Raw genomic sequence first — 24638 nt, 5'->3', positions numbered from 1 at the left:
ATGTCATAAACATAAAGTTTCGAGTGTTCAAAAAGGCTTAGGAAAAAATGGCGGCGCCCATGACTTGGAGGAGACTTGTGAACTTTGTTTATACTCCTGCTGTCTTTGGAGTATTCTCTAAACTTTCGGACAGACTATTTAGGAAACATGACAAGATCAGAGGGTAAATTCAGACTACGCCTATTCAAATTGGGAAACAGAAGTAAATTAACCGACAGCTTCGCAAGGAAACGTGATATTTTGCTAGGTCGTTGTCGTATATTGTGGCTACCGCTAGCTAGCTTAGTAGCTAACGTGCTGCATTGTTCTGTCTAGTGTGGTTAACCACCTCAACACCAAATTGGTTTTAGCACATTTTATTGACGTGAACTTACAACATTTATTTCAGTTTTTTATTCTAATTACTGATCGATTTTATGTGAAATACTGCACTAACAATTGTATGCTACTATGGCTCGCTAATAGGATGTTTTAGAAAACTTATCAATTCAAACTGTAGCTACATGAGTATTATCATTTAGTTTAACAGCCCAAAATAAAATTACGCTGTGTTTAGGCTTTATCTGTTTGTATGCTTGGTTTTTTGTTTAATAGACTCATGAGAGTCTGTTAAGATAAGAAAGACTAACATTTGTCTGTTGGACTTGCCCTATCATGGATTTTCCTCTTATAACCATTCCCTTTGTTGGAATATTCATTCATCTTAATTCATAATCACTCATAATTTGTTGCAACATAACCAACTGCTTGAAATGGTTTTTTCTTCAAGAGTAGAGTGTAACATGATCCTGATGTAGTCCCACAGAGCAAAAGTCAACACCATGTACCTGCATAGCACTGTTAAATATCATACACCCAATACAATGTGTACAGGGAGCTCAATTGCGGGCAGGAAGATTTGTTTTTATTCTTCACAGGGTTGCTTCTGAATGATGCTCTTTTGGGACTGCAGCCATCTTTAGTTTGTGCTTAACCTTTTAGTCTTCAGTCTTCAGCATGTGAAGTGCATGCTTGGTTAAGTTTAGATTGGACTTTTTTGCAGTGGTCTGTTTGGTGTCACTGTCCTGCCTGCATTAGTCTAATACATTGGGTTATATTTGATCAGCCATGATTCTTATTGAGAAGAGAACCTGCTGTTCCCCACAGCAGCCATATCACTGGTGAAGATAAGTGAAGTGAAACCAGTAGTAATACAAACAGCAAACCTAGTTGCTATCATAGTTCTCTCTTTGCTGTGTTTTATATGTAAAGTGTAAAGGTTTGAATCATGGCAGTTCCTTTTTTTGTGGGCCACTCTTATTTTCCAGATAATTTTGTTAGTTATATATTGTATAAATTGATTGAATTAAGCAAACTGCTGCATTCTGTTCTTGACACATATTAGTGACTTGTATCTTGGGTGACTGACATTATGGAAGTGTGGTCTTCTGATATATGGTTTTTCTCCCTCTGTCTCTGGGTCTGTATCTTGAGGGATTTTCTAGATAACTGAAAGGAATCTGTTGTCATCGTAAAGTAATCTTTCTGCAAGAGTCATCACAGGTTTCAACCTCATTGTGCGATGTCAAGCAGTTGGCATGTCTTTATTATATGTTCTCTTGGTTGTACTGCTTATGTTCACTTCCATCTGCAATTCTTTTATCTCAGAGTTGTCAGACACGAACCATTTATAGAGTCTAGAGAATAAGCAATACCTATGGTTAAGATTGGAATGAGTGCCACAGTCATTTATCACATATGGGTGAAAATACGTTTCAATTAAAGCTGACAATCTATTAAGCAGTTTAAAAAACAAATTTCAGAATGGTAAAAAAAAACAAAAAACATGTCTCGTAAGCATATATTTAGTTTTGTTTGCTTGTTTACCATGTTAACTGGGTTGCTGAAGCATGCCTGTAGCAATTGAGTACACAGGCTGGTTAAAAAAGTGGGGAGGGTATAAGTGTAATATCAGTTAACAATATCTTGATTGGCCTGTCTAGACTTTTTGCACTACTTCACTGAACTATATTGACAAATATACTGATATTGACAAATGTCTGGACATCATCTGGGCATTTTGAGTTATAATGCATAAAAAACAGGTATGTGCATGTATAAACTAATTGGTAGTGGTGTTTACATTGTGATGGAATATGGTAGCAGAATGCAATCTGAATCTGCTGTCAGAAGGCATGTCATTCATTGGAATTATCTAATAATTTGTCATAATTACCTGTGGCACAGCATGTGGCATGCATGCATTTGCAGTGACTATATTGAAATGGAAAATGCATGCTGCTTTGTTCTGATTGTGAACCAGTTACACTGACCAGTAAATTTGGGCTGATAGACAATGTCATCATCAGGGACTGAGAGACTTCTTGATGTTGAGCCAGTGTTTTGACGTACCACCATGACATCAGGGATTATACCCTGCCTGCTATAATTCCATTGTCTCTGCTATAATCTAGAAAACTATATTTATCACATACCTGGAGATTAATTTGAGCCATAGAGCTGATGAATATGTATTTTAATGAGTCTTGAGTCCTTCCAGTGAAATGAACTATCAGCTATTTCCCTTTTTCTGTGTAATCAACTGTTTTTAAACAATGTCATTGAACATTTAAGTGATTAAAAATGTCACATATATGGTTTTTAATTGCAAGGACCCAATTAACTAATAGTAATTAATGTCATTAATTTAATAATTATTGAAAAAAGTATCTAAAAATGCCTCACTACACCCTTCTTCCAGCCATGTTCTCGTCCTTAACAATGTTTTCCTGTAGACATTGTCATATGCCAGTTACGTAGATACTGCCCAACACCAATGATCAGATTTCAGAGAGTAAATATTAAAATATCAACTGAAAGTATAGACAGAACCATTCACTCATGTGTTCTGTTGCATTTTATTTATTTGCTTTTGGGGTATCTCCCATCTGTGCTGGGTGATTGATTCCTTGCATGCTGGTCTAATAGATGCCTCCCAATTTCTGTTTGTAGAAGGAATTGTACTTGTGTGGTGAGAGTCAATTCAGCTAAGAAAAACATTGTCTGGAATTGGGGTATGTAGAACTTAAGATAACCTTGGTGTTTAGCAGTGAATCTGTATAGGGCTTTAAAGGTGGTGTTCATGCCGTCTCTCACAGGCAATGTTCTTGCCCTCCTGTCATCTGAATACAGCAGCCTCTGGCAATGAACTTGCTATTCTGTTTAAGGACCATTGCTACTGTGTTGTTGAGCATATTGAAATAATCAAGTGTTGGAAGAAAATCAAATATAGTAGTAGCTTCAAAATATGTAATATTCTGCCCAGTAAACACCAAGAGTCTACTCTCAAAATCAGCATTTACTTAGAAGGATCTGATACAAGCTCTTAGTATTTTACCAGATGTTTTGTAATGAAGCAGTTCTGCATTAAATTACATTTAGAGTGTCTGAGGTTTCTGTTGTCTAGGACTGCCATTTTACCAACATGCTGACATTCTTTATAACCGCTGTCACCGACCCAGCAGGATCTGGCAATGTGTTGTGGGATTGCTTCTGTTGGATAATCAGTATTGTATTAAGAAGACCCATCTGTGTTCACAGTACATTTATCCTTTGGCAAGATCTTGAAGCCTTAAGACCTGCATCTCACAGTGTGATTTCACTTTACTGGAAGAGAATATGTGAAAAGGTTGAGTAAAGGTGCTTTGTTTTTGTTATTTTAAGTCAATAGAATTTCCAGAAAGTACATTGGAGTTTGAGCATGGAGAAGTGCCATCTCACCAAGTTACTTTGTAATATGGCCTCCATCTCAGACTGCTTTATCACAGTTCTGGAACTGATCAATCCTTTCAATTATTTATTGATTATTTATATGATGTATACATCAAAAAGATGACAAATAAATACATAAAAACAATTATCAAACGTTGCTGCCATCAGGAGGAACTGAAATAGGGGAAAAAAATTGTGATGTAAATGAAATAGGGATGTAATTGTGACAGAAGAAATTAACCAGAAATGACATCATTGTCTCAGCAATATTTTTTGAAATGCCAGAATTTAACTTCAATGTAAATTTATCGTCCTCACAGATTTCTGTGCAAAGCTTTAGTCTGCTCGATTCATGGCAAAAAAAGATAGTATATAGATTAAACTTGTGTTGGAAGCTTCTCTTCCTGTATGAGATCCTGTGACTGACTTCTGCTAACTCCTAGTCTTTTGTTTTCTTCTTGCGGTGCCCCATAGGTCCACCCTGCTACTCCTGCCCCCTCTTCTGGCCGGGGCAGCTCCTGCACCACTGGCCTGCTCCAGGCTGCCAGGCTCCACTAGAGCAGAAGGGCTTCATTCCCGCTTCTACTGGATTGCTGACCATGTTCCAGCCTTCAAGGTGCCCGGGGGTCGCATCCGTGTGCTCCGCTCCCCGGATGAGTTCTATCAAGCTATGAAGGTGTGCGTGTTGGCCTCTGCATATTTCTGGGTGTGAAAGCTAGATCCATAACTAGTAGGCCTATGCCTTTTTTTTGTTTTAAAACTAATTATTACGTGAAGGCCTACCATTCAGCCAGAGAATATGCTTTGTGACTTTATGTACCTAAAAAAAGAAAAGGAAAGCAAATGTCAAGCTATTATCACATCTTTTTCTCAGAAAGGTTACAATACTTGATTTGCCAACAGAGTGTGTTTTGCCTAGACAGGTTTGAATGTACAATATTTAAAAAGGCTGATTTTCTGGTCTAGAAAGGTGTGCAACAAGTTATAGAACCATTTATCAGAATTAGCCAAATCACATCCAGTCCAGTTTGTAGATTTTCTGGAAATGTACTGACTATCTGTAAATGTACATGCCAGAAGGTGATTTAAGGAATTAAACAGTGTTCTGAATTTTATTTGATCATAGTCTGACCACTATTGTTAATATATAAATAGTGTGCAAAAAGTGAAATATGATCTTTCCTGTATTATGAAACCTAGTTTTTATTTGATTGTCAGATATGAATTGGGATTTGAATGAGTATTACGTAGTATAACTACCACAATTAATAGCTGCTAGGTTTTTTTTATTTGTTCTGTTAATTTAATCTGTTGACAAATGATATGATATTAAGGCATTTTGAGCGACTGCATACTTTGTCTGACTAGTTTGTGAACTGATACTAGTGTCTGTTTCATTTCCAAGCCATGAAAGTTTTGTGTTTTGTTAGTACGCCTGATATTTTTACTGATTGCATGGCTTTCTGGTCACTGATATTTTATATCTTTTCATCACAGTATAATATTCCGTACCTGCTAACATCATTTGATCTTATTGCCATTTAAGCAATCTTCATGTAGTGTTGGCTTTGTAACCACAGATGTCATTATAAAGCCTGTTCTTGATTTCTTGCTTGTTACTGCCAAAGAGTAATTTTGTATGCACTAGGCATGTGTTTAATAGGATGTTTCATTGATAACAACCCTTGTAGTGTTAGTCCTTGTGAAGCGGTTAACTTCACTATTCCCAGTATTTGAAAGGCTTATAAAACCTTGAATGGGACTTCAGTGTAGGAAACATTAGTAGGCAGCTGGGCACTAGCATGGTAACATGCAAACTTAAAAAATTAATAGCCACTGCATAAACTAGCTTCTCAACAGCCTAACCCATTTTATTTGCATTATCTTTAATGAAAGTTTGTAAGGTAATTTGTATAATGCACGGTGCTCGTAGGTCCCATAATTTTTCAGTTGGGAAATCTTGTCTCCTACAAAATTGAAAACCCCTCCAAGCTGACAAGCAGTGTACTGTAGAAAATACTAAGTTGTACAATAAGTTTTATTTTAATAACATGGTAAAGATATGCTACATTATGTGTTTATGCAGGTACGCATCAAGACAGCCAAGCATCGAGTGGTGATGGCCTCCTTGTATCTTGGCACAGGACCACTAGAGCAAGATCTTGTATGTTTTCCTCATGTACTACAAGTTTCAGTGAAGGTCTACTTCATATATGAGTTACATATATGAGGGTAGCCACTGCTGATACATTAAAAAAAAATTAGGCTGACATGCAGACAGTAGCTTGTTAACTTAATAAACATGCCAAGAGTAGCTGGTCAAGTTTTCTGTTGTTTTATTTTGTTTTGTTTTGTTTACTTTGCATGAAGGTTGACTGTATAGAAGAGGCACTCAAGCACTCGCAGGAAGAGGCTGCTGCTGATTTAAAGGTGTCTGTGCTGCTGGACTACACCAGAGGATCCAGAGGCTAGTGTCGTCCTTCACGTTATTTCTCCTGCTCTCTATGACCAAATGTTGCTCTCCACTTCAGTTTGAAGTACACAGTACACTTGTTAGCATGTTATAACATGAGCACTATGACTGTATTCCTGAGAAATGGTGAGAAGGAAATAGAAGCGCATAAGAAATCCCCACCAAGTTCCCTACTTCCTTTCTGTGGAATGATTGTGGCCCATGCGTGTAATTCATAACATAATCTGCTTTGCTTATTTTGCAGTATGCTTCCATCATACTGCATGCACATTCCACTGTAAAGGGTCTTTTCTTGTACTAGGAAGAACAAACTCTTAAGGGGTCACGTTATCCCCTTTTAATGCAATATATATATAAATATGTAAGCCATAAATATCCCTGTCAAGGTGGTGAATTATGTGCGAATTTGCTTTCTCTTTTCCAGGAAAGAATAATTCACGTACAATGCTGTTGCCTTTGCTGCAACGTTACCCGGAGCAAATGAGAGTTGCTCTATACCACACTCCAGACCTGCGGGGCCTGTTGCGCCTCTTTGTTCCTGACAGGTTTAATGAGACCATTGGCGTGCAGCATATCAAAGCTTACCTGTTTGACAACAGTCTCATTATCAGTGGGTATGGACAGTCAGACAAAGGCACACACCCACTTCTCATCAACTGCAGATACCTACAGTACAGGCCTTGTAGTAGATGCATGCACATTTCAGTTTACTACACTTAAATATGTTTGTTTCTGTATGCTGCTGAATGCACCATCCACTCTTCAAATATTGCATATTTTGCCTCAAGTATGCTTCATAGTTCAGTTATTGCTTTAGGTTTCTTATTATACACTGACATGTTAAAAGTCATGGGACAGAAGCTAGTATCGTGTAGGATGCCCTCTAACCCAGCAAATTGCAACAACTCAACATGGCATTGATTCCACAAGTGGACAGAAGTCATCAGAAGGGATGTTGAGCCATGCCATCTGAATAGCCATCCACAACTCTGTGGTATTTGTAGGTACAGGATCACATGTGTGAATAGACCTCTCCAACACATGCCATACATGCTCAATTAGGCTCATGTCAGACAAACATGCAGGCCACCCCGTTTGTCGGAACTCTCCAGAATGCTCCTCAAACCGATTCTTGACAAGCTGGGCCCAGTGGCACAGTGCATTTTCCTGCTGTAATATCCCATCATTGTGGAGGTACTTGAAGTCCATGAAGGGCTGCGAATGGTCACCAAGCAGTGAAAAGTAGCAGGCACTGGTAAATGATGCGTTTAGGCAGACCGTCGGACCCAAACCATGCTATGAGAACACATCCTACACCTGTATAGAACCACCATTAACCTGCATAGTGCCTTGTTGACAACTGGGGTCCGTGGCTTCATGGGGTCTGCACAACATACTAACCCTACCAACAGCCCTGAAACAACTGGTACCATGACTCATTGGATCATGTCACATGTTGCGAGTCCTCTAGAGTACAGTTAGCAACCTCACAAGCCCAGGTAAGGTGCTGTGTCCAATGTAGTGGTGTTAAGTTCAAGTTTCAAGTTTGGTTTATTTAGCACATACATAGTCATACACAGTATAACTCGCAGTTAAATGGTTTGAGAGTGCTCTGTCCAAAATGAGGAAAAAACAGGGGTGCATATGGAACTATATATATATATATATATATATATATATATATATATATATATATATACAAAAATATATTAACAATGTATGTATAATATATGTATAATATGGATATACACAATGTACAATGTATATATGGATATGTATATATGTATGTACACAATGTACAGTTCCAGCTTACAATTGACATATTTACAGTTACATCGTGGTGGTGGTCCCCACAGTTTATCAGTTTCCCTGATTCAGGGCCTGAATGGCCTGTGGGAAGAAGCTCCTCTTCAGTCTCTCTGTCTTGGTCTTCAGGGAGCGAAAGCGCTTCCCTGACCTGAACAGAGAGAAGAGCCTATTGTTGGGATGGGTGGGGTCCTTCACAATCCTCCTGGCCTTGGTCTGGCACCGCTTGTGATAGATGGTCTGCAGGTCAGGAAGTTCCGTATGAGTGATGCGCTCTGCTGAATGCATTACCCTTTGGAGTGCTTGTCTGTCCTGCTTGGTGCTCTTCCCAAACCAGACTGTGATGTTCCCTGTGAGGATGCTCTCGATAGTGCAGAGGCTTCTCTTAACAGAGGCACTCTGGTGGGTCTTCTGCTCTGATATCCCATGGAAGCTAAAGAACGCTGCACTGACCTGCAGTATATGTCACCTCCATTGAATGTGGATGTGGTTTCTACCAGAGTCATTCGTCTGTTCACAAGAACAATTCTAGCCAGATACCAGTGGTCACGATCACAAGCACCCGTGGGTGGCCATTGTTCTGTCCCCTGTAGGTGATGTCTTCTATGACATATTCCTTGTACACTTGACACTGTGGCTCGAGGAATGTTAAATGCCCACATAACTTTGTAAATGGAATGTCCCATCTGTCTGGCACCCACTATCATACCTCATTCGAACTCTGATGATTCATGTCATCTTGCCATGAGCACTCTGGCCTGTTTTCAGCCTCACTCACAAGATAACACCTCACAACTTATACAGGTGTGGGCATCAATGCCACTTCATAATCTATTTACATACTGCATTCGCATGACTTTTAGCATGTCAGTGTATTATTGATTTGCCATACAACCCAGTCATGATAAAGTTAACACAACCTCAGGTAGGGTGCAGAGATAAACAGTGATAAACAACAGTGAGTGGATAGAGTCAGCATGAAGTGGTCATTTGTATTGTGTCCTCTTGCAGGGCCAATTTGAGTGAATCGTACTTCACTAACCGGCAGGACCGTTATGTGTTGGTGGAGGACTGCGCAGAGGTAGCCAATTTCTTTGCTGAGCTGGTGCATGCTGTGAGTGACATCTCACTGCAGCTGGAGCATGATGACACTGTCCATGTGATGGAGGAAATGGTGCACCCCTACAAAGGCAAGTAATAGTGTTGACTGAACAGTTACAGAATGATGAAGGTATGTAAACAAGTATGCCATCTAGATCATGAATTCCTTCATGTGATTGAGGAAGTGTTAAGAAGACTGACAACTCATCAGAACATCTGCTACACAACTGAGTTCTGGATTGTCTTCACTGATGCATCATGGCACTCCCTTGTGTCCTCCCACACTAACTCTTGCCTTTTGTCATTCTTGAGCGGCTGTTTCCATGTTGCACTTTTTCACATTTCCCCATAGCTGTAGGTTTGTGACCATAGCCGCAGGCTTCAGAGATGTTGGTTTTAGCAGTGCCAGAAGTGGTGTGTCTTACACTCCAACTGCTTCGTGGGCTCAGAGGGGATCACGGACAGTGGTGTGAGTGATTACGCGTAACCCAAGCGCCCAGCACTGTAAAGCCAGTACCAGCCCATGATGTAACCACTCCAGAAGGGGACTACAGTTTGTCACAGAACCCAGAAATAGAGTGATGATGTCACTTTGCTGATGGTAAATGATCTGTAGAGGGAGGGAGAGTGGAAAGGGGAGAAAGACGGGAAGGTGGAATATAGGCCTCATTGGAGTCTGTCGAGACTGTGGTAATGTCAGGGAGAGAGAGGCTGATGGGCAGAGTGTGGAATCTATAAATGAAGGATAGGCATAAGTAGGATGAAATGCTGTCAAAACATGTATGTGGACTTGCATTACTGACTTTGTTCACGCTCAAGCCCCCATGCCTTTTAAGTGTAAAAAGAAAAAATAATTATGCAGAGGCATGATGAAGGCAGAGCCTGCAAGTTCTCCTCCCACTAAACTGGAGCGATGCTTCATTGAGAAGTCCGTCCGCTGAGTCTGCAGTTCATTGCCTGTGTAGATCCAGTAATTGGATCCTCCTGCCTGTCGGTAAGAGCGGCTGAACTCCACGGCCCTCTTAACTGGATGTGTTTGGTCCTCAGAGGCTTCGAGGGCCTGGGGTTGCTGGTCTGCAGCCTGTGGGGAAAGCCCCTGTCTTTGCCATCAAAGCACAGCTTGTTTTGCTCCACACATATTTGTGGGTTTTCTTCCCTTCTTTAGACAGCAAACAGACTTCCGATCAGCCTCTCCCACATCATTCTCATCACATCCTTCTTGTGGAGTGCACAACCAAACTGGCCCCAGATCAGGAGGTTTTGCCCGTATGTAACGAAAACACAGCGCTTTTGTACAGAATCTAATTCATTATTTACAGATTGCATCTCTTTCTATGACTCACTGTGGCACATTATGTCTAGCAGAGGCGCCAGGCTTTGACAGAGCGCTTTCCAGATGGTCAGCAGTTATTGACCCATGTCTCTGAGGTTTGCAAGATTATGCATTTGCAAGATCCTTAGATATGAGCAACAGCCTCAACTGAAAATGTAGTATTGGCAGTGTTCAATACATGTATCTACATCAGCCATGAAATGGACTGTATTTTGCTTCAAGTCTGCTGAATTTAAAAAAAAAATACTAAAAGTGCTGAAAGTTGTTTGCTATTGCAATACTTCTTCACTTGATGTTAATGCTAAGATTATTCACACTGGAAGCAATGTATCCAAAAGTTTCACATCTTACTCTGATTCCCAGGTAATCGGGTGGACTTCTCATCCTCAGCACATCAGCGAATTATGGGTGTGATAAGTGTGGCCAGGGCTCGGCAGCAGCTACTGGAGTTGGGGCACTTGAGAGACTCGGACTCAGAATTTGAAGGTGGAGAAGAGCATAGCGACACCTGGCTCTTCCCACTTGTGCAGATGAAGCCTTTGGGCATCCAGCTGGATGAGGAGGTAACGCAGCGTCTGCTCATGGAAGCAGGCAAAGATGCTACAGTCTACTTGACATCTGGCTACTTCAACCTGACACAAGCTTACATGAGGCTGGTGCTGGGAGCGGCATCAGACTACTGCATCCTCATGGCTTCCCCAGAGGTCAACGGGTTCTTTGGGGCTAAAGGAGTGGCAGGCGCTATTCCCGAAGCTTATGTCCACCTTGCCCATCAATTCTATAGCAAAGTAAGCAAGATTATTTTAATTATTTGCTGATATTGGTTTATCTTTTCTCCCTATAAAGTTTTTAGGGCCATGTTCAGTACATATAAATAGCTTTTATTTAACCTGTTTTTGTAGTAAAATGTAGTACTGCTGCTGCTTTCCACCAGGTGTGTAAGCTGGGTCAACAGGGTCGTGTCCAACTCCATGAGTACCATCGCCCCGACTGGACATTCCATGCCAAGGGTGAGTGGTATTTGACTCTCTGCCCTGTGTTTACACCTTCACCTTTAAATACACTGTATTATTAGAGGCACCATGGGGTTAGGTTTCCATTAAACCCTGCGATGGACGCTTCAGGATACCTGGAAAACTCATTTTTAATGCACGGGGTAGGTTTCCCAGCATCTCTGGGCTGCCGGGATCTCCTCTGATCCTTTCCCGCTCGGCTTCAGCCTACTGAGGCTCTGGTGTTTTCTCTGTAAACCAAAGGAATGCACAGACCAGATTCTTTGGCTTTTCCTTAATTTTGAGGCGTTTCAGCCTTACTTTTCTGAGACATCCATTAGGACAAATTGAAAGCAACAATGGAGCCAAAAGGATCAGTATTAACCTGTTCCTCCTCCTGTTCCTGATGTTTTCCATAGCTGTGACTGCCAGGCTATTTTTCTTAAACTAAATGATTATGATTTTCATATGCAGTTTCAAGACGTGAATATTTTTAATATTCTCAATGGACAAAATGGCCTCAAATACACATTTTTGTACAGATCTCTCTGACCTGGAGCTGAGATAGAGAGAAGCAGGAGTGAGAGAGCAGAGACTAGAATAGAGCAAGGAGTGAGAGAAAGTGAGCCAGAGTTCAGTAAATATGGGCAGCATCAGTGGAATTCAATTTCATGGTCCTGTTGAGAAGTCCTGCTTATTAGATAAAGCCTTGTCAATGCCGTCATTTCTAGTAAACAGAGAAGCAGAAGTGGGAATAGACAGGGTGCAGAGGTCCCCTTTCTTGAGCAGGAAAAGGAATCAATGACCATTAGCTGGCATTCTGACGCTGGCCCTTGGCCTGCATTGGTCCTATTCACCCCGGGCAAAAGACAATAAGCATCTTGACCTAAGTGAGGATGAGAGAAGAGAGAGAATATGGATATGAAAACTCTAACTAGTACGGTTGGATGAACTCCAATTACCTTGAAGGCATTTTGAGATACATAATTGATAGTTTTGTACATACAAGGAAATCCTGAGGAATAAGTTTCTTCCCGTCAGCTGTGCAACCTTATATTCAGCTTCAGCTAGAAAGAATGCTACCTTAGGGCAAAATAGTTCTCATTGTGATGGCTTTGTGTAACTAAGACAAGGTTTTCCTTGTTTGAAGTCTTTGCATCATAGTTTTGTTCTTGTTTTATCATTTGTGATATAAATTGGGGGAAAAAAAAACCACCCTGCATATTGTTGGTGAATCTTCTGTCGTTTGAAATGAAGACATGGAAAGGTCTGTTTGTTCTGAAATGCTGAGGTATCATATTTCATATTCAGAGTTTCCTGTAAGAGCTGAATGGAGGCCACGTGGTTTTAAGTTCACAAATCCTGTGCCAGCAGTGAAATGTAGCCAAATTGAAATTATGCTGTTTAAGCCGGGTAATGCTCACACAGACTCTAGACCTTAGAAACACTTGTGCTTTCTCCAAGAAACCACATGTAACCTTGTCTGACTGGGCAGAGCATATCTGAATATTTCTTTGAAATGCTGTTTTTCACTAGTTGACTTCATTGGAACAATGTTCATGCATGTTTGTGTGCAATGAGAATGATTAATGTGACTGTTCTTCCAAATTCTTCCTCTTTTCTCTTCTAATTTCTTACTAGCCTATTAAACCTCACTTCCATTTCTCACAGGTTTGTGGTACTACCTTAAAGGGAAAGACGGCCCTTGTCTCACTCTTATTGGCTCCCCCAATTTTGGCTATCGCTCAGTACACAGGGATTTGGAGGCACAGATTGCCCTAGTAACAGAGAATGAGCAGCTCCAGGCCCAACTACACCAGGTTAGATTGTCTCTCATAATGGAAATATGGAACCCTAAATTTGAACAATAATTCACTAATTGCAAATATTTATACATATTGGGTCTTGTATAATCATTTATTGATGGTACACAGTGTGCTCCCAACCTTTCCCTTATTTATTTTTTGCTGAGGCTGGTTAATAAGCCCATTATACTCACTGCAGTTTACCATTTAGTATCCTTAGACCAAGGCCACATGATGTTTCTGGGAAACATATACAAGTGGTAATAAAGCCTGAGTAACCATAAATGGGTTCAGAGGCTTTTTAACTCTATGGATGACTTGAATTTCCTGTCACTTCTTATCAAATGGAGGTTATGTAAGTTTACTGCAAGGTCAGTCAAGTAATGTTCACTGATGAGTCAACACTCCAAACTCCGCCTCTAACCAACATTCTAAACATTGGCTAATGTAGGCAAAAGACCAGTCCAGAAGTCAACATTATCAACACTGATGCTTGTATACAAATGTGAACAATTAAGCATAGATGTTTCTTCAGCTCCAATAAGTAGAAGGTAGATGTTTCCATTCACTGTACTGCTTTCCAGTAATAGCAGCAGTAATAATAATACATTTGATTTATACAGTAATTTTCTTAAACCAAATAGTTTGACAAAGATTGGAAACACAGTAAGTTGTCAATGAACTATGCTTTTTTTCCCCCCCTCTTGATAATCTTTAAATATTTCTGCCATTTCCAATCAGTCATTGAGGCATAATGCTTTTAATTACTGCTCACAACTGCCAGTAACAGTCAAGTGTTTTTGACTGCCAGTAACAGTCACATGATAATTCATGCTAATAACACTCAGGTGCTTAAGTTACTGAGTCTTTTGAGTCTTTTTCATACTTGTTTAATGTTGAATATTCATATAAATAATAATAATAAGTAATACATTTTTATATTTAAGTGATTACACTCACATCTGTTACATTTGTTTACTCTCTCTCTCATCTCCAGGAGCAAGAGATGTTGTACCAGAGGTCCACAGAGGTTTCACACTCCACCTTTAAGCAGCCTGACCGCTATGTTAAGTTATGGGTGAAGCTGATCACTCCTCTCATTAAAAACTTCTTCTGAGAATGCACATTGCCTGAATTGCTGAACTTCTTACAGTTCAAACCAAGTTGGTTCATCAAATACAGGAGTTCTCTAGAAGGGTTGCCCTCCACAGTTTCATTGATTTAATTCAATGAGTGTGTGGTAGTTTACTAATGAGTTAAACCAGATGCAGAGCAGGAAACAACATTCCTTGCTATTGTAAGAATTTCAAACCTGAATGCCACATTGTATTCAATGACCAGGTTCTTTGGATCCATGTAAAATAAATGTATATAGTTATTTATGCCAGATGTCAACATCAACACCTAACTGATGGAGAACAAATGAGACCAAAGTCTCCATCTCTGTGGATGAAGTTCACAAATGGAGCAATCAGTATGTTCCAGTTTCTAGACTTCTCTGTGAAGTTCTTTTTACTGGGCACATGCCAAATGTCTATGAATATACTTGTAACAAACCCAAAGCTGGCGGACAGTGGGTTTTTAAGAATGTGCATTGTCACTGCAGTGGTTCTTCTAGCCCAAAGGCCATCACATTGTTGAGTGTCAAACTAGCATGGCCAGACCACAGCACCACAGCCTCAGTCATACATTATTCCAGTGCTATCATGCTTCAGCTACTGAACTGCATTGTCATTGACCACCTTAAGGCCTCACTTGCTAACAACTTAATCAGACATAATCTGTCTGTAATGCTAAATATTGAGATTCAGAGGAACTAGCACTGTCTCCCATTTGAAGATTACAAAAAGATAGGTTATTTAGTCACAATTTAGAACATATGTGGTCCAATGGATAAAGTTCTTTAAGTCAACAATAGCACTGGGTTTGTAACCCTCTAAAGTCTAACACATTGCTGGTTATGTGAAAAGGCATGTTGTAATATTCTATTTAATAAACAGAACACAAAAAACTATATATTTATTAGTACAGCAAAGAATGAGAGTTAAAGCTTACTTTTAAGTACTAACCTTTCAAAAATATGCTGATTGATGACCCCACAACAACAAAAAAACAAATGGTCTCTGATTCTTAAAGTGCTGAAATACCTTTTTATAATTTTTTTTGTTAGTTGTTTTTAATAGTGCTATTAGACTGCCCCCTTGTGAATGTGCCTGCTGTCAATGACCATAATGAAGCATCATGCTTTTGGTAGAAGTTAATATTTTTTGTTTTTATGAAAGTGTTGCCAAAAAAAGGATGTGGAGAAAAGTAATATTTTAAGTTAAATTTCAGTCTCAAATATGAGCAAAATTGTTAATTTAAGATTTTAGCATGTTAAATGTCAAGCACAACATTTAGTCATTGTAAACTGTAAAAATAAAGGCACACTGATGTAATCAGAGTTCATTGTCTAGACACTGAGAAGTCGGCATACAGCTGCTAGCACCCACTTGTTCGGGTTTTAGGTTAAAGTTCCAAACACATGCGTGTCTTGGTCATACACGTTCTTGGTCTCCTGGCAGTCCACTGGAATGGCTCTGATGAAGATAACAGACATGGCAGGCATCATCTCCTTTAGATGAACATCAGCAATCACACCAGACTGCAAGCCCCTGTCACCAAAAAAATTAATTATTTTATAGATAAACCTTATTCCAAAACATGCTTGATAATTATTTAAACGCTGAATTTGGCCATCGCTTCTTTATACAACAATGCCACTCTTGTAACTGTCACTAATAGTAACCTCAACTCTTCTGTGTTATATGTGAAGTATTGTCTTTTTTATTTGGTGTGTCTTTGGTTAACGAAAGTACAAAGGTAACAGATGGGTCACAGCAAATTGGAACTTTCTATTAAAACTAAAAGGTTTGGCATAGTCTGAGAACTGGGAAGATTCTGGGGAAGTGGACTATGGTTAAAGCAAACATGGTTACTTTTTATTGTGATCATATTTAAACCCTATTGGAGTAGTCCTGTGAGATTAGTAAGAAAAGGTTTTAAAATCCTGCTCTAAACAGTAACTGATTTCTCAACAATTTGCTATGCACTGGTTGAGCGTTTGTCAATTTGGAGGTGCATTTAAATAGTTGCTGATTGATACTGCTTGAAGTAGTAAGTAAAAAAATAGTTTCTTTTGTAGTTCTTTCTGTTTGCCTTTCTGATCTTTTAAGATGTTCACTTAACTAAACCTGAACATTGATGTAGACAAACACAAATGATCACAAATGTTTTTTTTTATTCAGTGACATGCTGACTTCCACACCTGGAGTGCTAGTTAATCTGTTGTACTTGGAGTGTATGAGGCTTCATGTGTCAGCCATTCTAATTAACTATACCATAGACTAAGTACAGAATGTCAAAATATCCCTCACCCTCACAAAGGAATTTGATGGATGATAAGCTATAGCATGTTCATGGGGACATTACACTTATCAAAGTCTATAAAAATCAGTTTACATTTCAGTTTATTTGAATATTTATTGGTAATAGTAGTTTTTTATTTGTATTTTTGAAAGACTGTATGAATAGAACATTTGTCCACAGGTTGTTAAACTAGTGGAAGCAGTGGATTTTTTAAAATCTCATTTATAAAGTCAGTAAGTGTTTAGTATGTTTGAAGGAGACCAATATGCAAGTTATGGAAGTTTTTTCAAGCTGTCTTGAGTAAACACTTTGATGCCCTACTGGAAAAGCTTTGACTGTGGGTCAATTGGTCTAACAATACAAGCTTTAAAAAATAGATTTCATTCTTTCATGCAGTCTGAGAGTATGTATTAATTTTCATTGTAAAAATGTGTTTTAGTTCAGTAGGTAATGTTTTAAAAAAATAAAAGTTTGGTTGTCATTTCAAGTGGGTTATTTCACCTTTCTACAATAGTGGTGAGATCTTAACAAATGATATCACAACATATTAGAAAAATGAACATCTCAGTTTCCATAAGTCCATGGACAAAAGCACCCTTTCTGAGTGTACTGGTCATGTCTTCCTTATTCTTTTTAGTCACATCTATGGCCAGACACGTCTTATCTAAAGGCCATCAGTTTTTCCTGGCCATACACTGCAAGATGGCAGTGAGGAAATCTGGATTGAAAAAGAAAGCCAGCCAAACTGTAGCAGGCATGGCAACGTCAGCTATCCATGTCTCCCGTTCCTATAGAGAGAGAAAGTGTAGAGTCAGTTTAACAGGCAAACTTGACTATAAATTCTCATGGGAACTTTGGAGTGCGTTTGGCATAATAGGACTAATTAAAGACCTAGTTCTTGCAATTGTATGTGGCAATAAGAATAAGTATTTCTCATACCTTGACCCTCAGAAGGAGGTCAGCATACCAACCTCCCAGCCCCTGAAGAGCGGGATAAGCGAGCTTTGTCCGGGACTCTGGAAGAAAAGGGCATTCTGTAGCTCTTCCATGGCTGTAGTGATGGTGAAGTCTCCATGACGACCACAAACAATGTTTCAACTTGGCATGACCCAGAATTTTATGTTTGTCATCTCTTGCCAGTGATGCTCCATGTCCCAAATAAATGTAAAAAAAAACAAACAAAAACAAAACCTTAAGACCTACATTGAGTTGAGAACACCTTGGTTAGTATATTCATTCTCTCACATTCTGCAAAATTGACTGCAAAATTGTGTTCAATTTTTAAACGGTCAGCATCATTCCTTTTCTTTATATTAATATTAATATTTTTACCTATATGGAAAGTTTTAATTATTACATTATCACAATTCTACAACTAGACTGCTGATAGAAATTACTAGGGCCGTAACTTATACATGTCTGTGTCTTGTACGTTATTTTTGACCCCCCACCCACACTTTTATAAATGGACTTTGTAGCATCAGATGTTATTTACAGCAAATAAAACTGACCTTGTAGTCTAAGTTGGGTGGTATGGGAAAACCAGGAGAGAGCTGCAGTTCCCCCTCTGGCATCTTTGGCTATAAATACTCTTGTAGATAGGTCCTGCATAGCTTTCAATCCCAGTCATCAGTTATCCATCGTACATGATCTCACCAACTAAGAAGCCGCGATCATCCCAGGGAACCTAATGTAAAGGAAACAGGATGGTATGCTAGAGTACATTAAAAATGGAAAATCGTCACTTTTTTTCTTTCTTTTTTTTTAACCTTTGCATTGGCTTCTAATTAGTTGTAGAGCACATTGATAAAGATGGTCAAACCTGTTCCAGCCTTCGGCTACAAACTCGCGTCTCTCTGCCACAACAGCATGGAAATAACACGGAGCAAAGAAAATGACTTTGAACTCAAGACTCCTTTGAGCACATCTCCAAGGTGTCCTTAAAAACATTTTTAAAAACTGAAAAGCAATGTGTCTGACATCATGAATGTGAATATGCTTATACTAAATTGGCTCAGTTTAAGATGTTGTCACATCTTTTTGTAACTTAACTTCTTAATCAGTTATTGTGAAGAACAACACTTTTATTACTGCTAAGTATACTTAGAGGCAGCAACTTTGGTAGTGTTCACTCATAAACACATGGTAACCATCATGGCTGCCAGTACTGTATTTTTCTACCCTCTTATCCAGAGTCCCCAGCCACTTTTCCACCAGACGGATGTTCTGAAAAGAAAATGCACAATGAACAATTTTTAATTCTACAAAGAGGAATTAGTTACATGATTTGAAGTTTCTAAAAAGTGACTGCACTGCCCTCTGCTGGTAAGTACCTGCAGAAAGACCCAGTGTCCCTTGACTACTGTTCAGTCTCAACGTTTTGCCCCAGCCACAACCTCTTGACCCTGACAAAGACACATTGTGTATTTTCCATTATCAAATGTAAAGCCCATCTTCTAATCTGCAAGAAGACAAGTTGTTTTATTAGATTTTTTTTAGAAGGGAAAATAGACAAATGCAGCATGCTCATTTAAAACAAAGTTCGGTTTACTTTAAAAAAAAAATATTTTTTAAATTGATGCAGCCTTTTGTTATATCAAAATGCATGTAGCTAGTCTACTCTTCTTACTAACAGAATATATAGGCTATTTCTAAGGTTATACATAACTGATCCAACAACTTAAAGGGCTCACAATGCTCATTCATCCAAATTCAAGTTACAAAGATCCATTACAAGCTAACAGACATTTACTTATGAAGTCAGCAGAATATTAGTGCTGACTCTGTCTCTACAGCTTCTACAGACCTACTGCCTCTACATCCTTTAAGGGATCAACTCCAGGAGAGACGATGAAGAACATCTGGGCTTCAAAGGACATGCAAACTCCACATTGCGGCCTTCCACATACTTGGTCCCTAGCTTTTCCTCAACAAAGTTTCTGCATGATTCATTATAGTTAGTGATGATACATTCGTACATAATCTTTATTTATGTCAATGTCATTATTTAAAACACTTTATTTGGAAATAGAGATTCTTCATTATATGACATTCACATATATGATAATGCCTATATTGTACAATCTATAGCAACTCAAAAATTATATTCTTGATGGATATTTCATACAAACAAACAGATCACATCAAAAAGGTCATTCTCCCACCTGATAGCATAGCACATATGGTCAGGTCTCATGCCTCAGTTTCTGTAAGCCAGTCTTGTTTTCCCACTCTTGAGGAAATTTATCCTTCTCTGGAGCCTCAGACTCCATAAACTTCTTCCAGCACTTGGCAGAGCCTTCTACGTCTCTGTCCAGGTTCTTAAACTCATCCATTCCAGCCAAAGACTACAAGGTACATGTCAAATCAGTTTTTCATTTAATCTCTATTCTGAGTGGTGGTGATGGTTTGCATAATTAAACTATGTTGAGGTCATTAAATCAGTGTTATCTAAACCTTTATGCCACCACATTTTTGGTTGGAAAGGACATCAATGGGTGATACAAGGCCTGCTTTAAAGGGGAATCTCAGAAGGAAATCCAGCTTTACAGGGTTGAACTCTTTCTTCATGACTAGTATCTACAGAATGATAAAGAGCAAATTAGAAATGTATTCCAAGATGACTGTTATCTGACTGTGAGATGAGATTCTAAGTTAATAGAGACACTAACATAGTCCTTAGAAAGATATCTACATACTTGGAATGTCATCTTATAACTCTCAAACAAGCAGCGGTTGGTGTACATGAAAACAGAATAGATGATCTCATTAATAAGGTTGCTCACTCTGTTTTACATCCTTTGCTGACTCGTGTGCAAAATAGCTACCTCAAAACCATTACATTTACAGCATTTAGCAGACACTCTTATCCAGTGTGACTTACAAAAGTGCTTTGTCATTTACGTATAGAATACATCCTAGCCAGTACAGCAGGTTAGAGTCCAAAATACTGTAGAAATACAGGGATCACTGCTGATGTCTAGAAGTACAAAATACATAAGGTCTATCTTAAACAATGATAAGTGTAATAAACAATAAATGTTTGTTAATAAAGTTTGTTAAACAACATCAGTGTAGTAAACAATACCCTACAATAAGTATTAATTTAGTCAGTCAATATAGGAGCAGGGTCAGTTGTCATTTAAATATTCCAAGAATAGAATGGCTCTGCGTTTGAAGACCGCAAAGGACTCTGCTGTCCGGACAGCAAGTGGGAGTTCATTCCACCATCTCGGAGCCAGGACAGAAAATAGTCTAGAGACTTGTCTTCCATGACACCTGAAACATGGTGTTTCAAGCTGAGCCGTAACTGAGGTTCGATGTACTCAAGGTACAGATTGAGCTTTGACCATTGACCTCATGTATGAAGGGGCTGGTCCATTTTTGGCTTTGTAGGCAAGCATCAAGGTTTTAAATCTGATGCGTGCAGCTACTGGAAGCCAATGAAGGGAATGCAGCAGCGGAGTAAAATATGAGAACTTCAGAAGATTGAAGACCAGTCGTGCTGCTGCATTCTGGAGAAGTTGCAGAGGTTTGATGGCTCTTAGAGGAAGACCAGCAAGTAGCGAGTTGCAGTAGTCTACCTTTGAGATCACAAGAGACTGCACAAGCACCTGGGTAGCTTCCTGTGAGAGAAAGGGTCGAATCCTTCGTATGTTACTTATGTGGATTTGATTGCCTCTTGACAGTTGCTCTGACCTTTCCCTCAATCTCAATTGCAGTGGGCTTGATGGTTTCCAGTTTCACCACTAATGCTGTGTCACCAAGGAAGCTACCTGAGAGACGCTGAGAGACAGGCCAGCAGAGAGTCCTCTAGCTGCTTTAGTACAATCTTAAAGGTGTTTGGCCAGTTCTGCCTGAGGGTCAGTAAAATGTAAGAGGACGTTTTCCCTTTTTGCTAGTTGACATCATTTAATTAGCTAATTATAATAATAAAATATAACATAAAGCTACAGCTATCAAAAACCTTGTGGAAACATACAGTATTACATACTACAAATAGTGCATTAAAAGATGCAAACACTGAGCTGCACCATTTCTTGGTTCATAATAACAGAAAAGCTAGAAATGTTGGTAGAAGTATTAATGCCTTGTAATACTAGACTGAATTTATGCAAAAGTTCTGGGTATGAAAGTATTACTGAGCTGTATAGCAAAACATATTTCACATTCACTTTCACTATAACACAATATCCTTCTAAATGCTTCTTACTAATTTTTTTATCCGACTCACTACTCTTACTCATTCTCGGTAACTATGCCTGACTCCCCCACCACCCCGTGAGCACTTTAAGGCAGCTCAATACTGGCAAAAATAAAACCAATGTCTGGAAAGAAAAGAAATTAGAGAGAGAACTGTTTCTCTCTCTGGCCACTACAGCAGCTAATAGTTGATCCTCCAGCATGTCACCAGAAAACTGACCATTGTGCACTGTGCCTGCATCTCTGGTTTGTAATGAGAACTGAAATACTTTGAAGAATGAGTCAAAAATTAGGATGACATTCTACCTCCTAATCACCAATACGAATGTATCTGTGGATTTAGGCCAATTTTAAAACTGTCAGTTTCACTTGTTTAAAAAAGGCCTTGAGTGCACCACGTTTCAGTCACAATATTTACTTCTTAATGGTGCTCCTTCCAACCAGAGGGTTCAACACAGGTTCTTAAGTCTCACTAATGTTTTCAACCAGTAATACATATCCACTGAATACAGCATTTTCTATACTGTCAAGGTATCTAGAGAACAAATGTCCCAGAAGAATGATTTTGAGGTTGTCTCCATATATGTTCTTGATCCATTTGATCCCCTGAAGCTGAGCATCCACTATCAAGGGCCAACACAGAGGATGTTGCAGAGGATGGTGGTATTCTCATCAGACATGTGGTCACTAAGGAGGCCCTGTTTGCTTCATGCTGCTATATCAACATCAGTAAGAAGTGTCAGATGACACCCTCTGTAATAGGAATGAGGACCTGAAATAGATATGTAGGAGTAAAATATACTAGCAGTTTGATATACTGTAAAGTTGGACAATATAAGTTCCAAATGCTTCTTGCAAATTACAAACATTATTACCTTAAATTCCTTGAGGTAAGGCAGCCAGTATCTGTCCATGAGTTCTGTGTAGTACTTATTTGTGAAATATCCAACGTATGACACAAAAGCTGAAATAAGCATGATAAGCATGATGAGCAACTAATTCTGACTAGCAAATTTTCTCAAATGCTAAAAAGTCTTAGTCAGCAATTAAACGTTTGAGCAAAATTCACTAGCATTAATTTACAATTCACATTTTCAAATTCTGATGTAAATTAAGTAATATAAGCATTTTACCTGTTGGCAAGGGAGTCTTTTTAGTAGTATTAGCTTCATCCTGGCAGTTCAGCATCTTCATTTGTCTGTTTGAGTTCTGCTTCTTGAACTGCCAGTTTAGTTTTTGGATCATCTGCCTGTCATACATTTAGAAAGAGGTTTTTTGTCAATACTCAAGACAATCACAAACTTCTTGATCTAAGTAATTCTACAGTTTAAGTAATTTAATTATTTCTAACCTCAGCTGAGGTATTCTCCAGTTTGGTCAGTCCATTCTCAAGTCTATCAATTTTTGAGAGAAGTTCTGTCCTTTTCACACTAAGCAGATTTTGATAAAGCCTAATTTATTTCAGAAAGGTTTTTGAAGTGGTGTAATTATAGTGTCAATTTAATAGGAGGTATAACCTTGACATGTCATTCACCGTTATGTGGACATAGGCCATTAACTGACTTAGGGAGTCCTTGATTTCAGGCTAAAGAGAAGGAGGAATGCATCTGTAATTAGCTGTAATATTGAAACATACGTATTTTGGTCAAAACAATCTGCACTGCCATGTATGCAAACTTGTATCACACATAAAAATAATATTTACATGTGCATCAACCTTTTTCCTTTTTTTTTCATGTTTTTGTTGAGTTGATAATCTATGAAGAGGGGGCGTGGTACAAGAGTTCAGGGCTCATCCCCTTTCTGAGTAGATCACTGTAGTTGGGACTGATCGCTCAATGGGGAGGACGATCGTGAATGGATTGACTGAGAAATAGGGAATCCCAAGAACGAAAGAGAGAACTTTTTTGGACACACGAAAGTATAAGGTCGTGGGATTTCACTTGGGACACCTTTCGTGTCTTCTCCCTCCATTTTCGCTCAATGGAAACATACCTGGAACTATATATATTTTTTCCTTACCCTGGGGAATTACGAAGTTTGCTGAGGGATTTGCAAACATCGTTTTCAGATCTACCAGGGTGGACCTTTGTGTGAGCTTTGAATTGGGAAAAGAGACCGCCGAGTCTCCACCCCGGTTTGACTTGCTCACTATTCCCCGATTATGAACGCTTTTACTGTTGACATAAAGGTGTGTTAGTAGTAGTTCATTTTAGGACAGTTCCTGTGAATCCAATGCACTTCTCAAGTCTATGAGAATGTTATATATGTTGTTTATGGTATAAAAAGCTGCACTGATGAGCAGTAGTAAAACTGATGCTGTCAGTCTGGTGGTTAGCATGTTTGCCTCTTATCGTTAGGGTGTTGGATTTGAGTCCCTATAAAGGTTAGGTTGATTGGATACTCTAAATTGTCATGTGTGTATGTCCAGTGCTGGTTGGTGCTCTGTCCTGGTCGTAACCTCCGCCTCTTTGCCTGCAGGCCCCCAGGGGGCTGTGGCTTCTGATCAAGAGTACGCTGTGTGCAAAATTGGCTGCCGCTTCTCATCAATTGTGTGAGTGTAATAATGAAAAAAAGTGATATTTGTAAAATTGTCCTTGAGTTTGAGAAAAGTGTTATATAAATGCAAATAATAATAATGTTAGTATGAAATTTGTCGAGGTATCTATTTGAGGGTACAATAAGTTGGCTGAAAATTATTTTGTCAGTGATTTTCCCAATGAACGGTAGATTTTAAATGGGTCTGTAATTATTTAAGAGCTGCTTCC

At 39.0% G+C, this 24638-nt stretch overlaps 1 protein-coding gene and 1 pseudogene across 4 annotated transcripts; one reads left to right on the top strand and one right to left on the bottom strand.

Annotated features, from left to right (window-relative positions):
• The first annotated feature begins 35 nt into the window (after window positions 1-35).
• pgs1 (phosphatidylglycerophosphate synthase 1) lies at window positions 36-17155 on the top strand. 4 transcript variants are annotated; one of them, XM_081697849.1, is made up of 11 exons: window positions 36-163; window positions 3580-3678; window positions 4225-4426; window positions 5837-5914; window positions 6121-6217; window positions 6648-6837; window positions 9041-9219; window positions 10827-11251; window positions 11398-11473; window positions 13127-13275; window positions 14258-17155. In XM_081697849.1, exons 3-11 carry the CDS (start codon window positions 4421-4423, stop codon window positions 14375-14377), a joined length of 1320 nt encoding a protein of 439 aa, XP_081553975.1. In that variant the 5' UTR covers window positions 36-163; window positions 3580-3678; window positions 4225-4420; the 3' UTR covers window positions 14378-17155. The 4 variants fall into 4 exon arrangements, with proteins under 4 accessions (XP_081553975.1, XP_026866246.2, XP_081553976.1 ...); XM_081697850.1 differs by having other exon boundaries at window positions 48-202; XM_027010445.3 differs by lacking the exon at window positions 3580-3678 and having other exon boundaries at window positions 42-163.
• Window positions 17156-18579: 1424 nt separating this feature from the next.
• On the bottom strand, window positions 18580-22847 carry LOC113577661 (dynein axonemal heavy chain 17-like; annotated as a pseudogene).
• Window positions 22848-24638: the final 1791 nt, after the last annotated feature.

This window comes from Electrophorus electricus, chromosome 15, assembly GCF_041902795.1.
Source record: "Electrophorus electricus isolate QZ-2024a chromosome 15, ASM4190279v1, whole genome shotgun sequence".
NCBI lineage: Eukaryota > Metazoa > Chordata > Actinopteri > Gymnotiformes > Gymnotidae > Electrophorus > Electrophorus electricus.
This window is presented reverse-complemented; position numbering and strand designations above follow the sequence as displayed.